Source organism: Chanodichthys erythropterus, chromosome 5 (assembly GCF_024489055.1).
Source record: "Chanodichthys erythropterus isolate Z2021 chromosome 5, ASM2448905v1, whole genome shotgun sequence".
Classification (NCBI taxonomy): domain Eukaryota; kingdom Metazoa; phylum Chordata; class Actinopteri; order Cypriniformes; family Xenocyprididae; genus Chanodichthys; species Chanodichthys erythropterus.
In genome coordinates, this window is record NC_090225.1 from 27307915 (window position 1) to 27322120 (window position 14206).

The 14206-nt window shown below is 38.5% G+C and overlaps 2 protein-coding genes across 5 annotated transcripts in view; one reads left to right on the top strand and one right to left on the bottom strand.

The window, feature by feature from the left end:
* Positions 1–2421: 2421 nt before the first annotated feature.
* LOC137020765 (tubulin alpha-1B chain-like) lies at positions 2422–5847 on the bottom strand. The gene is made up of 5 exons (XM_067386762.1): positions 5764–5847; positions 4231–4264; positions 3922–4141; positions 3665–3813; positions 2422–3399 (listed from the first exon to the last, which is right to left on the bottom strand). Exons 2-5 carry the CDS (start codon positions 4231–4233, stop codon positions 2422–2424), a joined length of 1350 nt encoding a protein of 449 aa, XP_067242863.1. The 5' UTR covers positions 4234–4264; positions 5764–5847.
* Positions 5848–6679: 832 nt separating this feature from the next.
* Positions 6680–14206, top strand: part of si:dkeyp-121d4.3 (uncharacterized) — a 42501-nt gene continuing 34974 nt past the window's right edge. For 2 of the 4 annotated variants that reach the window (XM_067386747.1, XM_067386749.1), the window contains exon 1: positions 6686–7788. In XM_067386747.1, the coding sequence (XP_067242848.1) occupies positions 7168–7788 (621 nt within the window). In that variant the 5' untranslated portion in view covers positions 6686–7167. Of the gene's footprint in view, positions 7789–14206 lie in introns of all 4 variants that reach the window. The other 2 variants (XM_067386750.1, XM_067386748.1) reach the window with 2 other exon arrangements.

A 14206-nucleotide genomic window follows, 5' to 3' on the forward strand; every position in this document is an offset into this window, starting at 1 on the left:
AATCTACTACTGCTATAAAATTGATATTATTGTACATCTTGTGTAAACAAGTATGTGTACCAATTTTTGAGAAAACGGTCCACAAAGTGGTGGGATATGCAACTTTATGTATTCGCTAATAATGCCACATCCATACGTGATTGCATCAAAATTCTTGTTTTTTCAGGGTCTTTGCCTGAATAACAAGTGCATATCTGTTTTATATTCTTATATAAAATGTATCTGCCATTGTAATTATTTAGAAACTGCCTAGGAGAAGTTCTTATTTCAAACTCCTCCTAGCCAGTTTATCAGATCTTCAACAAACTTTGCACACATACTCAAGACCAACGGATCTCAACCTTTTTGAATTCAAAGCCCACTTATTGTCCACAACAAATATGAAGGATCCTGGCTCTTGCCTGATTGTAATCCTTCTAATTATATTCCTCTAACTTTTCCTCTTTGGTAATATCTTAGCCATCTCTCTTTCTACAAGGCTGCGTTCCACTCCAGTTTTAGACACGCACTCGTAAACTTCCCTAAACACTTCCCCTTGGGGGAATCCCTGCCGCCATTTTGAAGTGCGTTCCACTTCGTGAAGTGGACGAGGGAAGTTTATATGGACAGACCCTCGCTCCCTGGATTTTAACTGAGGGAGCGAGGCTACTTCACATGTACACTTCAGGGAGCTCCATAACCCACAATGCAACACGATTATGACGTTACCACATATCGCGTTTAATTTACCCCACCACAAACAACTCTATTATATATATTTTTAAACATTTAAAACGCACATATATACATATAGAATGCTGTATTAAACAATTTTGTAAGGGAAAAAAATAATAAATCAGCTCTGCAGTTTCCAAGTGATCAAGGGCTTAGGACGTTCCAGTTCAGCCCATTGCAAAGGTTCCACCAGTAGTGGGCACTCGTGCAACGTAAGCAATGACATCCGAGTCAAAGGCTGCGTCCGAGAACTGGAAAATGCTGCCTTCTGAGGACACATTTCAAGGTAGTAAGGAATCAAGGCACGCCCGAATCCAATGTTAGCTTCACTTCCTGTCTCATGAGATATCTTCATCTGATCGATTTTTGAAGGAAGCATGGATGTATCCTTAGCTGCCTTTGATATCCCACAGTCCTGTGCTTTCCATTCTGTGACAGTTGAGCTAGAAACATAAAGATGGCGTCTGAAAGTTGCGTTTGCTGCTCAATTTGTGGATAAATGTACGATTTTGACCAACGTATTTCAATTTTGATATTTCTATCGAGAAATTACTACTGTAATAATTAAATATTTGTTTAGTTTTCACCAAAGCTCGCGCTATATTCTATAGATCATTAAACAGTTATGCTGCCTCAGAAGTCTGTCCGAAATCGTATAAATCATTCTCTTACAAGACAGTGAGGCAGCAAGACAGCTACCTAGGTTTTTGGACGCGGCCAAAGAGACTGAGGGAAGTTAGCGAGGGAAGGGCATTTAAAAACGAACTGGAACGCAGCCCAAATCTTCCTCTTGCTCACTCTCTCCTCCCCCATCATGAGTTGATACACCCCTTACTGCGGATTGGCTACAAGACTAGGTTTGAGCCTCACCTGTAAAACTGGGGGAAATACTATTAAAATCAGATACTCTAACCCCTTAAGACAAGGCTTAAGCCTAGTTCCAGACTAAAATGCATGTAAGCAATTTTAACTGAAGGGAACTTGCATGGACATAAAACTTAAATGTACATTTAGAGACAAAACAGTGGCATTGACCCACTTTTTCCTTCCAAGGCACATTAAAAGCCTATTGAATTAAAGCCCAATTCTAGCTTAATCAAAGCCCGGTCTGTGAAACCAGGCCTAAGACTTTTACTCTAGTATTGGATTTGGTAACTTGGGAAGGTTTAAACATTTGGTTTCTGCGTTTGGATACTCTTGCCATTTGTGGAATGGACAGTTTCAAGACAGGCCCTTATATAATGATACTGCAGCACAGTAGGAGCAATTTAGAGGTCTTTGGTTATCTTGGCCTCCATAGTATCCAGCAAGTTACACAGATCAAATTTTCTTAAGTCCTACAAATACATGCACCTTTTCATCTCTTCCAGCATAGTAAATTTAGTGTTTACCTTAAAGTTGAGCATATTTTTGGAATTGGGTCACATTTTACAAAGAGGCTGTTTGAAAGAGTTAAACACCATAAGCAAGTGAGTGATTGTTACATTAGTAATTGCTTTTAAACAAAACCGAGCTCACATCTGTCGCTACTCTGAAATGAGACTTCAGCTGAACTGTGGCTCAATTGATCCCTAAATGCCCAAGGACACAATCAACCCCAACTAAATCACATTTGAGCAAGGTTATGAAGGCAAAACTAGTCATTGAACAAAGGGGTTTTCAAATGCTTAAGTTTATTTACTCAAATTACAAGTACATTTATCATCTTCAATATTCTTCTTCATCCTCCCCACAGTCCTCAGTGGAATCAGCACCAACCTCCTCATAGTCTTTCTCTAAGGCAGCCATGTCTTCCCGAGCCTCCGAGAACTCCCCTTCCTCCATCCCTTCACCCACGTACCAGTGAACAAAAGCCCTCTTGGCATACATCAGGTCGAACTTGTGGTCCAAGCGACCCCATGCCTCTGCAATGGCGGTGGTGTTGCTTAACATGCAGACAGCTCTCTGCACTTTGGCCAGATCCCCTCCTGGCACGACGGTGGGAGGCTGGTAGTTGATTCCCACCTTAAAACCAGTGGGACACCAGTCTACAAACTGAATGGAGCGCCGTGTCTTGATGTTGGCTATGGCGGCGTTGACGTCTTTTGGAACCACATCACCACGGTAAAGCAAACAGCAGGCCATGTATTTTCCACGGCGAGGGTCACACTTCACCATCTGGTTTGCTGGCTCGAAGCAGGCATTTGTGATTTCCGGTACAGAGAGCTGCTCATGGTAGGCCTTTTCAGCCGAAATGATGGGGGAGTAGGTGACCAAAGGAAAGTGAATGCGAGGGTAGGGGACCAGGTTGGTCTGGAACTCTGTGAGGTCAACGTTTAGCGCACCGTCAAAGCGCAGTGACGCCGTAATGGAGGACACAATCTGGGCGATGAGCCTGTTCAGGTTAGTGTATGAGGGACGCTCGATATCGAGGTTTCGCTTACAGATGTCAAAGATGGCTTCGTTATCCACCATGAAGGAGCAGTCCGAGTGCTCCAGAGTGGTGTGGGTCGTAAGGATCGAGTTGTAGGGCTCAACCACAGCTGTGCTGACTTGAGGGGCAGGATACACAGAGAACTCCAACTTCGACTTTTTACCGTAATCGACAGACAGTCGCTCCATCAGCAGAGATGTGAAACCAGAGCCTGTTCCTCCACCAAAACTGTGGAAGATCAGGAACCCCTGCAGACCGGTGCACTGGTCCGCCTAGAGAGGAATCAGAGGGAGAGGTGAGTTTTCAGATACAGCCAGTAATCCTGCAGGACTTTAAAGGGTTAAGTGTCCACAATTAATGCCACAGAAAAACCATTCTGGCTTCCCCAAGAACTTCAGTGAATAGCACTTAAAAAAAAAAAAAAAAAAAGTGAAGAACATTTTTATCTAATGAATATTGTGCAATGACAAAGTTCTACTTTGCACTACTCGTTCATTTGTAGTGGACATTAGAAGTGCTCACCGCTGCTCAACTCACCATTTTGCGCATCCGGTCGAGCACAGAGTCTACGATCTCTTTGCCAATGGTATAGTGACCACGAGCATAATTATTGGCAGCATCCTCCTTGCCACTGATGAGCTGCTCAGGGTGGTACAGCTGTCGATAGTGTCCATTACGGATCTCATCTGCATTTCGAATCAAAGAGATAAGAATATAAAGCTACACTTGATATAAAGCAACAAGAGTCTTGAATATAAATAAAGATAAAAAGCCTGAATTGAGTTCAGTCTCACCAACAACTGTCGGCTCCAGATCAATAAACACTGCACGAGGAACATACTTCCCAGCACCAGTTTCACTGAAGAAAGTGCCAAAGGAGGAGTCAGCCAATGAGCTTCCATCACCAACTATGGTCCCATCTGGCTGGAAGCCATGCTCCAAACAATACAGCTCCCAGCAAGAGTTACCCATCTGGATACCTGCTTGACCAATATGTATGGAGATGCACTCCCTCTGGTTTGACCAAAGCAAGCACAAACAATCACAACTGTAATGAAGTGGTTAAGCAGTACCACAGTGAAGATGACAATCAATAAACTCACCATTGTGCTCAAGTATCACAGCAAGCAGTGAACTCTGGAAATATAAAACACAAATTAAGCTTCCAAAAGTTATTAACTGTTGCCTTTTTAAAAGAAATCACCTCCACAGCCACACCAAACCACACACCTGATCTTCATTTATATAGGTGTCAAATTAGGGTGTGTCTCTTAATGAACTCTACCTGAGATAATGCTCAAATAAGATAATTAACCGAACAAGCTTGTGTTTTTAAAGTTGAGTTTACACAAATAAAGTAATACTACAAGCAGATCCCAAAGGGCAGATTTTCTTGAATATTTAGGCTATTTTAATTCATGTTTTGTAAGATTAAAATGTGTGATGATTTATGAACCAGTTTCAATCACTCAGTGAACATCAAGTTTGAAGTGATGTATGAAAAATTGCAAGACTGTTAAAGCCTCAGATCATGTCTGCAGGAGTCACTGAATAGTTGCTGTTCCTCAAGATTGAATATTGTCAAATCAGGGCAAAATTTAGTTATAGTACTTGAATAAGGGAAAGTATTTGTTCTACTTATTTGAATTAAGTTTTCTACAGGTCTGTAAAATGAATAAATATTGCAATGTCTTTGCTATTACAAATTTCATTACACATACATTCCTAAAAATACAGGTTCTTTATTGGCATCGATGGTTCCATGAAGAACCTTTAACATCCATGGAGTCTTTCCAAAGATTCTTCAGATTTTAAGAAAAAATTGTTCTTTAAGAACTGTTCACAGAAAGGTTCTTTGAGGAACCTAAAATGGTTCCATGGCATCGCAGTGAAAGCCCCTTTTGGAGCCCCTTTTGTACACAGACTTCTTATCAGGTGTACTGATAGTGTAGGTCCCCTGAATGATAAGGGGATATGACATTTAAAACATTTACTTACAGCTGAAAGTATTGCTGTCTAATTAAAACGAAGAGACAACATTATTTATGTCTTTCAATATAATTTAATGTAATAATTCATTAAAGAGACACCTGAAGACCACATGGTGCTTGGACCCTGATAATTGTAGCTATATGTATGTTTAAATTAGTATTACTTCGAGTCCTCCATATGTAAATACCATGGTACATGAATTTGCTGACTATTGAGTAGCTACCATGGCATATATTAAAATATCATCATCATCATTATGGTATAATGATTATTTTCTTTGATTGAAAAAACACTTCTTTTGGAGATGTTTTACTGTATGGCACTCTGTCTAAATACATCTGCCTTTTTGCCTAAAGGCTTAAATGTAACAAACTTTTGTCAATCATTGGAATTATCTGTTTTCTCTGAGACAATTTTAGTGAATTAGTAAGCTAAAGCTATAATTTCCAAGTAGCTTGGCCAAAACTGGTCTTGTTTCACCATATAACTTCCACATCTTCCTTAAATGATTCTAAACCTTTTATAATTTGTCCCCTTCACTTGCCAGACCAGGGCTGCTTAACTGCTAGTAATACATTTACTGTCTATATATTGCATATTCCCTTTTAAAATGATGCTTTATAGCGCTGGTAATTGTCACTTACAGCATATGGGTTAGTATCCATCTCTAACCTGTCACAAAAACTGAAGAAGGCAATGATTTCATAGTCGTTTTGGTGGCTGGATTCTGCATGTGTCATCATCATGGAGTTCTGAAGAAAATAATAAACTCTATTTAAAATTAATATTCAGAATTTAAAAACATATTTAAGCTATATTTAAACTATATAAATTGAAAACTATATAAATTATACAATAAGGAAAGTATGGTTCAATAGTGAACAGAAGAAACTTAACTAATCTATTGAACAAAAGCACATTTCCCATGGAGGTGAAAGTCGTTAAATTACCATTAAAATAATATTTTTGTTAACAAAATGAGAGTCAGCTTTACATTACTACTTTCTTGTTTATTTTTTGTAATGAAATAGAACAATTTACAAACAGAGCATAGCATAAGACGGTGCAATACAAAGTGCGACATTAATTATTAACAGGGGATCCGAAAATAAAATCATAATATTTTTAACATGTTAATGACTTTTTGTTTTTTTAACAATTTCAGAGAAGATATAAAACAATCAAATTCCACTAAAAATACCTTAAACATTGGGGATGAATTTAAGCTTTTTGTTTTATGAACATTTTGCCAGCAATATGAGTAAGTTAACAATGTATTCAATACCTTTGTTAACATTGTTTTCATAGTACACAATAATATCCTTTAAAGAAAAACAGTATTTATCCTTTACTAGACTAAAAATAAATTCTGCCATGTCCTTCCAAAAATGTTGGATAATTTTACAAAAAAAAAAAAATAAATGTGTTAACAACTCTCTCTCTATCTTGAAATTATTGATTTAACAGGGTAGATGGTAAGCAAAATTTTAAAATGTATTTCTTTAGTTTTGTTATTGATACAATATTAACCAAGCAGCCTTCCAATTAATATGATCAATAATAGAGTTTTACTCTAGGTGTTATTTTATTTTGTTTTTGGAAAATAGTATAAATATGTTTGTTCTTGCATTTTTATCAATCAGTTCAAGACCATTTAAAATTAATTTTGGTTTTGTCAATACTGTAGAGTTATAATGACTTTCTTGTTTATTTATGCACTCTTATTTTGAATCTGCTGCGTCACATCCGCTGGCCATTTGGATTGTTTGTGCTCATGGTGATGGTGAAGTGAGTGCGCGCGTGCAGCGGATAGTTGAACGTTAGTTTACGTCAAGTGAGTGGCTCATAACTCAAATCAAATGTATTAAAACAGTTTTATTATTTTAATAGTTTGCGTCGAAGCGGCGTAAACAGTATTATATCTGAATGGTTATGTGCGCAAATTAACGCGGCGGTGAGACGGTTCGTCTGGCCCGCTAGCCGCTCACTGAGCAACTTGTGGCTGCTGTGCGTCACTGAGTAGTTCAGTAGCCACCAACTGTCGGAAAATGGGGAAAAACCGTAAGCGATCGAAAGGAAATGGGAATGCAACACCTGGACCACAGCATGGCATGCGTCCCGCAGCACCAGGACCTCCTCCACCCAGACCCCCTCCTCCTCACGGCGGGTTTCGCGGTCCTGCTCCTGTCCGCCCCATGGGCCCACCTGGACAGAGGTTTCCTGGGCCCCATTGCGATTTCGGGCCCCCAAACCCCAGAATGATGATGATGGATAACATGGAGGGGGATAGACGGTTTATGCATGAAACACAGGGATTCATGATGCACGATGAGCCTTTCCACCCGATGGATTATCCTGACAGACATGAGTTCCGCCCTCCTTTTGACGGTCCTGATCCACGTTTCCAGCATCATTCAGAGTTTGGGAACAGACCACCGGAACCGCGGTTTTACCATCCAGATCTTGAATGTGGACCGCGTTTCCGTTCTCCAGAGTTTTGTGAACGACCTCCAGACTTCTGCCCGCCTGAGTTTATGGGAAGACTCCCGAACTTCCACCCGTCTGAGTTTGAAGGCGGTCCGGGTTTCCACAGGATGAACCCTGGATTCGACCAGATGGAGCAGTATGGTCCAAGAGACCCGCATTTTGTGCCACAGATGGATGTACATGTAAGTTTTGGTAGTTCTTATTTGTCATCTTATGTTTTTGTCTCGAAATGTGGTTTAACACTGTCGCGCTAGCTGCTGTTGGGCCAATCACTTCGTAATAATGTAAACCAAGTGTTTGGATCTGGATTCTGATTCAGAGTGTGATCGAATCATTAAAGGGACAGTTCACCCAAAAATGAATATTGTCATTTACTCACCCTCAAGTTGTTCCAAACCTGAATTTCTTTCTTCTGCTGAACACCAAAGAAGAAAAGTTTTTTTTTTTTTTTTTTGAACAACAATTTTATTTATCAAATTATCACGTTTCAACAATATTTAGCATTTTCCATTATAACTAGATAAAATTAAGGAAGAAGAAATTAAAGGTGCAATATGTAATATTTTTGCAGTAAAATATCCAAAAACCACTAGGCAAGTGTTATATATTTTGTTCACTTGAGTACTTACAATATCCCAATTGTTTCCAACTATTTGTAAATCGTAATAAAATTGCAATTTTAACCAAGGCTCCGGGACGTGTGAGGAGTCGCCTGTCAATGGCGTCATACCCGCGTTACCCTCAGTTTCCGGTTTTATTTTGTAGAAACCATGGAAACACCAAAGACGCTTTAATTACACGTTTTAATAGACAAGGGAAAAAACTGTTTTGATATATTTATAGTAGTGGTTCAACGGATCACAAAACTCACGGTTATGAAGTCACGGATCGGATCAGTTTTCGGATCAGCACAAAAAAATAATAATTGGGGGGTGGGGGGTAACTTTGTATTTATTACTTAGCCCACTTTAACTACTCTGATACCACAGCAGAAACTACTAGCCTAACTAATACATTATTAAAAGCAAGTGAACAGACTGTAAAAAGAACAAATACTGTACATCAATTACAAGCATAGATAAATTAAACATAAAGTTACAAATAAAGTATAAGATCTGACTTTAGTATTCATTTTCATGTACAGAAATGTAATAATATAAAATGAAACTGTTCTGTAATATAGATTAATTTTTGTTAAAGCTGTGTTTTATTTGTTTGATCCGCGAATCACATGCGTCCCGAACCGTGGGGCTTGATCAGTACGGATCACGGATCAACAACGATCTTTTTAACCACTAATTTGTAGACAGAAAACTAATTATTGTTATATAGCTCAACACGTTTAGTCTTTTTTTCGATTTAACATGCTTTACCATGCCTCAGAGAAAAACACTATTTTGTCAAGTAGCTAACATAGCATAATCAGATGCAGCTTTATTTTTAGTTCTGTAATACATAATTTTCTCCATCATACAATACGTTTTAAAATTAATTGCATGCCACTTTTCAACACAAGCCATCCAGCATTTAATGATATTCTAAAATCGATCTTACTGCAGTGTGCAACAGTGTCTCACAGCAGCCGCTGAGTGAATGCACATAATTTTCAACACACTCAAATGTATCTAATATGATAAACAGAGCTGTGTTAGCTCATACTCATGACCGGAAAAGCGGAAGCGACGCCGGCGACTGTGGCATAATAAAAGTCCTGCTGCTTGTGAGGTGTGTGTTGATCAATTGCTCCTCAGCTCCCACAACACTCGGTCCTGCTCTGCTTCATACTACAGTAACGTTAATAATCTAACACGAGTTCTTCCCAACTCCAATCCCTATTCTTTTGCACCGCCCGTTGAGATGGAGACCACATGTCCCAAGATTCCGCTCTAAAACTTGGCGTCATCAAGCTACGCCTTTATTTTGAATAGGCTTCTAGCGACCTCTAGCGGACAAAATTATTACATATTGTACCTTTTAAACTACTAATAAAAGTAAAAAAAAAGACAAAAAAAAAAACAAAAAAAAACAACAACAAAAAAACAGCAATAACATATTTGTCTATATACTCTCAGTCCATCAATTCCACAAAGGAGTCACCATCTAGACTCTCCAAAAAGTCATAGAACACTTTCCAGATGGACCAAAAGGTATAAAGTTTGTTTTTCAGAAAATAGGTAATCTTTTCTAAAGCAAGGTGTGAGGTCATCCCCTTTATTCATTGAGACACGCTAGGACTTTCTTCTTTTTTCCAAGTACACTCTATTACATGTTTAGCTTCTAGCAAACAGAGAATTAACAATAATCTTTCATGTTTGGTGATTTTAAAATTCAGAGGGCAGATATGCAATATACACAGCTTTTGGATCAAGAGGAGTTCTTTTACCAATGATTTGGCTTATTCAATATTTTAACCCAAAAGCAATTAACTTTAGTGCATTCCTGCAGTGGAATAAAGTTCCCTTCTCTTGTTTACATTTATAACACACATCAGGAATATTTGGGTTGAAATTATGTAATTTAACTGGAGTAATATATTGTCTACTTAAAGGTGTTATAGAGGATGTTTTGTTTTATACATTTTTGCAATATTACTTGAAACTGTCTTTACTAACTAATAAAAGACTATTTATTAGGCACACTGAAAGGAATAATATCAATATACATCATCTGTGCACAAGGTAGGGCCTTAAAAACATCAGCCACTGGTGTAAACAATTGGCCCTCTGGCTTGTCAATCACTGCCATTACATTCCTTGTGAGAGACGTGCGTGCTCCAGTAACTTTCCACACTCCACAGCCACATGCAATGTTTTTGTCAGGAGTAACAACTGCAGATTATGAGTTACCTGTGGTGAGTTCGACATAATGAATCCAAAAAACAAGACACAGCGAATGCCGGTGGTAAACACTCATGTTCCAATACTCGTGCATGAGTTTTGGGAGGTGTTCCCTCGAAATGAGCTGTGAAGGAGCTCAGTTCAAAAACTCAGTAACAGTCTTTGGTTTCTCAGTCATCGAAAACATCCTCTATAACACCTTTAACCATTTATACTGAAGCAATCTCAAGTGGGTGTTCATTGTCTGAGTTTGGGCTTTCAAGCATGCTCTTTGCCATTCTTCCTCGGTTATTTCAGCCTGCAGATCAGACCGCCATGCTTGAAGTCTATCCTTAAATGATTCTTTAGATTTAGCAACAAACGGTTTATATAGTACAGAAATCTGACCTCTTCCTTTCAAACATTTTAGTGTGATATTCTCCTAAGTAGAAAGAGTAGGCTCAGTTAGACTTAGGCCTTTTGAAGAAAACAGTTGGTGGACCCATGGAAAAAAAAATACTATGGAAGTAAACTTGGGTCCATCAGTTGTTTGGTTACAGACATTCTTCAAAATATCTCCTTTTGGGTTCAGCAGAAGAAAGAAATTCATACAGGTTTGGAACAACTTGAGGGTGAGTAAATTATGACATTATTTTCATTTTTGGGAGAACTATCCTTTTAATGCTCAAGTTTCTTTAACGATTCACACAAAGTTACTGAATGACTTCAGAAAGAGTTTTTCAGAATAGTTATTTAGCCCAGGGGTTTTCAATCTTTTATATGCCACTGCACAGACCTTCAAATATGATTATCCTCATGTGAGGAACACTCAATCTAAAATTTAAAATGCAACTATATTTAAGGATGGAAAAGTCTATATTATAAATATGTCGATTAAGTTAGTTTGTATTCGTCATAATGAATAAAAACAATGAAGCGCAAACTCAGAATATTATGCAAACCTGCAATAATTAATTGTTAAATCATGTAATGTAAATATGTAAACATGTAAATATAATGTATTAAAAAACAAAAATAACTAGGTAACCTAATTACTTTTTTTTTTTTTTTTTTTTTTTTTTTTAAGGGAGTAACGCAATTTTGTAATACATTACTTTTAAAAGTAACTTTCCCCAACACTGGTACTGAGATTTTAAAATAGCTTAAAGTTGGCATGAAACTGAAGTTCTTTTCTTCCCTGTTGTGACACACATCAGAGTGAAAAAACAAGAAAAAACATGGGGCGGGACTTTTTGTCCATTAGGGATTGATTCAAGTTCAAGTTCACGTTTATTTATAAAGCACATTTAAAAACAACTTGTGTTGTACCAAAGTGCTGTACAGTATTACACATGGTATAAGATAATAAAATTAATACATAAGATAACATATAACAACATGCAGGGTAGGCCATAAACCACTCAATAAGCCTTATATAATTCAGGCGACATCATAGGCTACAGAAAATAAATGAGTCTTTAAGCTAGATTTAAAAGTGTCCAAAGTGGGTGAAGACCTCACGTTCACTGGAAGCGTATTCCACAACTTAGGAGCCGCAACTGCAAAAGCTCGGTCACCCTTGGTCTTTAAGCGAGACCGAGGAACCGAGAGGAGGAATTTATTGCATGAGCGGAGAGATCTTGGAGCAGAGTAAGGGTGAAGAAGATCGGAAATGTACTGTGGAGCAAGCCCATGTAAAGCTTTATACACGTACAGCAGAACCTTGAAGTCAACTCTGTATCTGACCGGTAACCAATGTAAGGTGGACAGAACAGGAGTGATGTGTTCTCTCTTCCTAGTTCTTGTCAGAAGTCTAGCTGCCGCATTCTGAACCAATTGCAAACGGTGTGTGGAGGATTGAGGTAGACCTATGTATAGAGAATTGCAGTAGTCAAGCCGAGATGTAACAAGTGCATGAATCACTACTTCAAGGTCTGTCTTTGCGAGAAACTGTTTTAATTTGGCGATGGACCGGAGATGAAAAAAGCTTCCTTTGACAACAGAATTTATCTGCTTATCGAATAAGTCAGAATCAAAGATGACGCCAAGGTTCTTAACTTTGTTTTGCAATGTTAAAGACAGGGAATTCAACTGGTTTTCCATATTAGTGACAAACAAAGGTGAACCAAAAGCAATGGCCTCAGTTTTATCCCAATTTAACTTTAGGAAGTTTTCAGACAGCCACATTTTGACTTCCTCCAGACAGGAGATGAAATTTAAAATGGAATTTCCATTTGTGGACTTGACAGGAAGATAGAATTGAGTATCGTCAGCATAACAGTGATAAGAAACCTCGTATTTCTGAAAAATAGAACCAAGAGGAAGCATGTATAAAGAGAAGAGCAGAGGACTCAGAATGGAGCCTTGCGGAACACCACATGTGATCAGTGTTGAAGATGAGTTATGTATGCCAATATTAACTGAAAAAGTGCGACCTTTGAGATATGAAGAGAACCAACTTAATGCAACTCCCTGAATGCCAACCACTCTCTCCAGACGATGTAATAACATTATGATCTATCGTGTCAAATGCTGCGCTGAGATCTAAAAGAATTAAGATGACCCCGTCCCCAGAATCCAGGGAGCATAAGATGTCATTTGTCACTTTTAGCAAAGCAGTCTCAGTACTGTGAAATGCCCTAAAACCTGATTGAAATGTATCGAGCATGTTACAGTCAGCGAGATAAGCTGAAAGCTGCAAGTAGATAACCTTTTCTAGAATTTTGGAGAGAAACGACAACTTCGAGATCGGCCTATAATTATTTAAAATGTCAGGGTCCAGGTTTGGTTTTTTCAAGAGAGGCTGGACCACAGCATGTTTAAAGCTTGTGGGAACCACTCCACTAGTCAGAGAACTGTTTATTATGGCCAGTATGATGGGAGCTACAGAATTAAAAATGTCTTTAAGAAAACGTGACGGCAACACATCCATAGGTGAAGAAGTCGGTTTCAGTGAAGAAACTATATCTGACAACTGGCTAAGCGAGACAGGGTCAAAGTGCCAGAAAGCACTTGAGGGCGTCGGAGGTTCAAAGCGTGAAACAACTGATGCCAATATTTGTGCTCTGATGTCCCGGATTTTGTCCACAAAAAAGTCAAGGAATTTTTCGCAGATCTCAGGAGTAGTAGTAGGGTTCAAGACTGAATCAATTGTTTTAAAAATCACTTTAGGCCTATGGCCATTTTTAGCAATTATTTCAGAGAAATAATTTGATTTAGCAGTCTTAACCGCAATTTGATACTGCTTTAAGGAGTCACAGAACATTTCATAAGAGACCCTAAATTTGTCTTTCTTCCACTTGCGCTCCGCTATCCTACATTGCCGCCTGACGGAGCGGGTGTGATCATTAAGCCAGGGATGGGTATCTTTCTTATTTCTAGATCTCAGCGATTTTAGAGGAGCTACCAGGTCCAGAATGTCAGTGCAGGTGGTGTTAAATATTTCAGTCAGTAGTGCAGTGTCCCCTGTACTATTTAACACATTTTCTATTTGAGAGAGATAATTGGTTGTGTAAATCTCTTCAAAACTCTTTACTGTAGAAGCGTTTATAATGCGAGTTAAGTGGCGGCTCTCTGGAGGGGGTGGAAAGAGGTGTTGCTGAAGAGATTCAAATAAAAAAAAGCTATGATCAGAGATTCCAGATTCTATCACCTTAAGATTGGTCACATGAAAGCTGGAGGTTAATACCAAGTCAATGTATGACCTTTTATGTGAGTAGGACATGCAACTAAATGTGTCAAGTTAAATGCATCCACCATGCACAGAAATTCCTTGACTAAAGGT

Coding starts and splice junctions, on each gene's coding strand:
- LOC137020765 (XM_067386762.1), bottom strand. Junction 3,814..3,921: donor TCTGGAGCCGACAGTTGTTG/GTGAGACTGAAC, acceptor TTCGAAATGCAG/ATGAGATCCGTAATGGACAC. Junction 3,400..3,664: donor TCGACCGGATGCGCAAAATG/GTGAGTTGAGCA, acceptor ATTCCTCTCTAG/GCGGACCAGTGCACCGGTCT.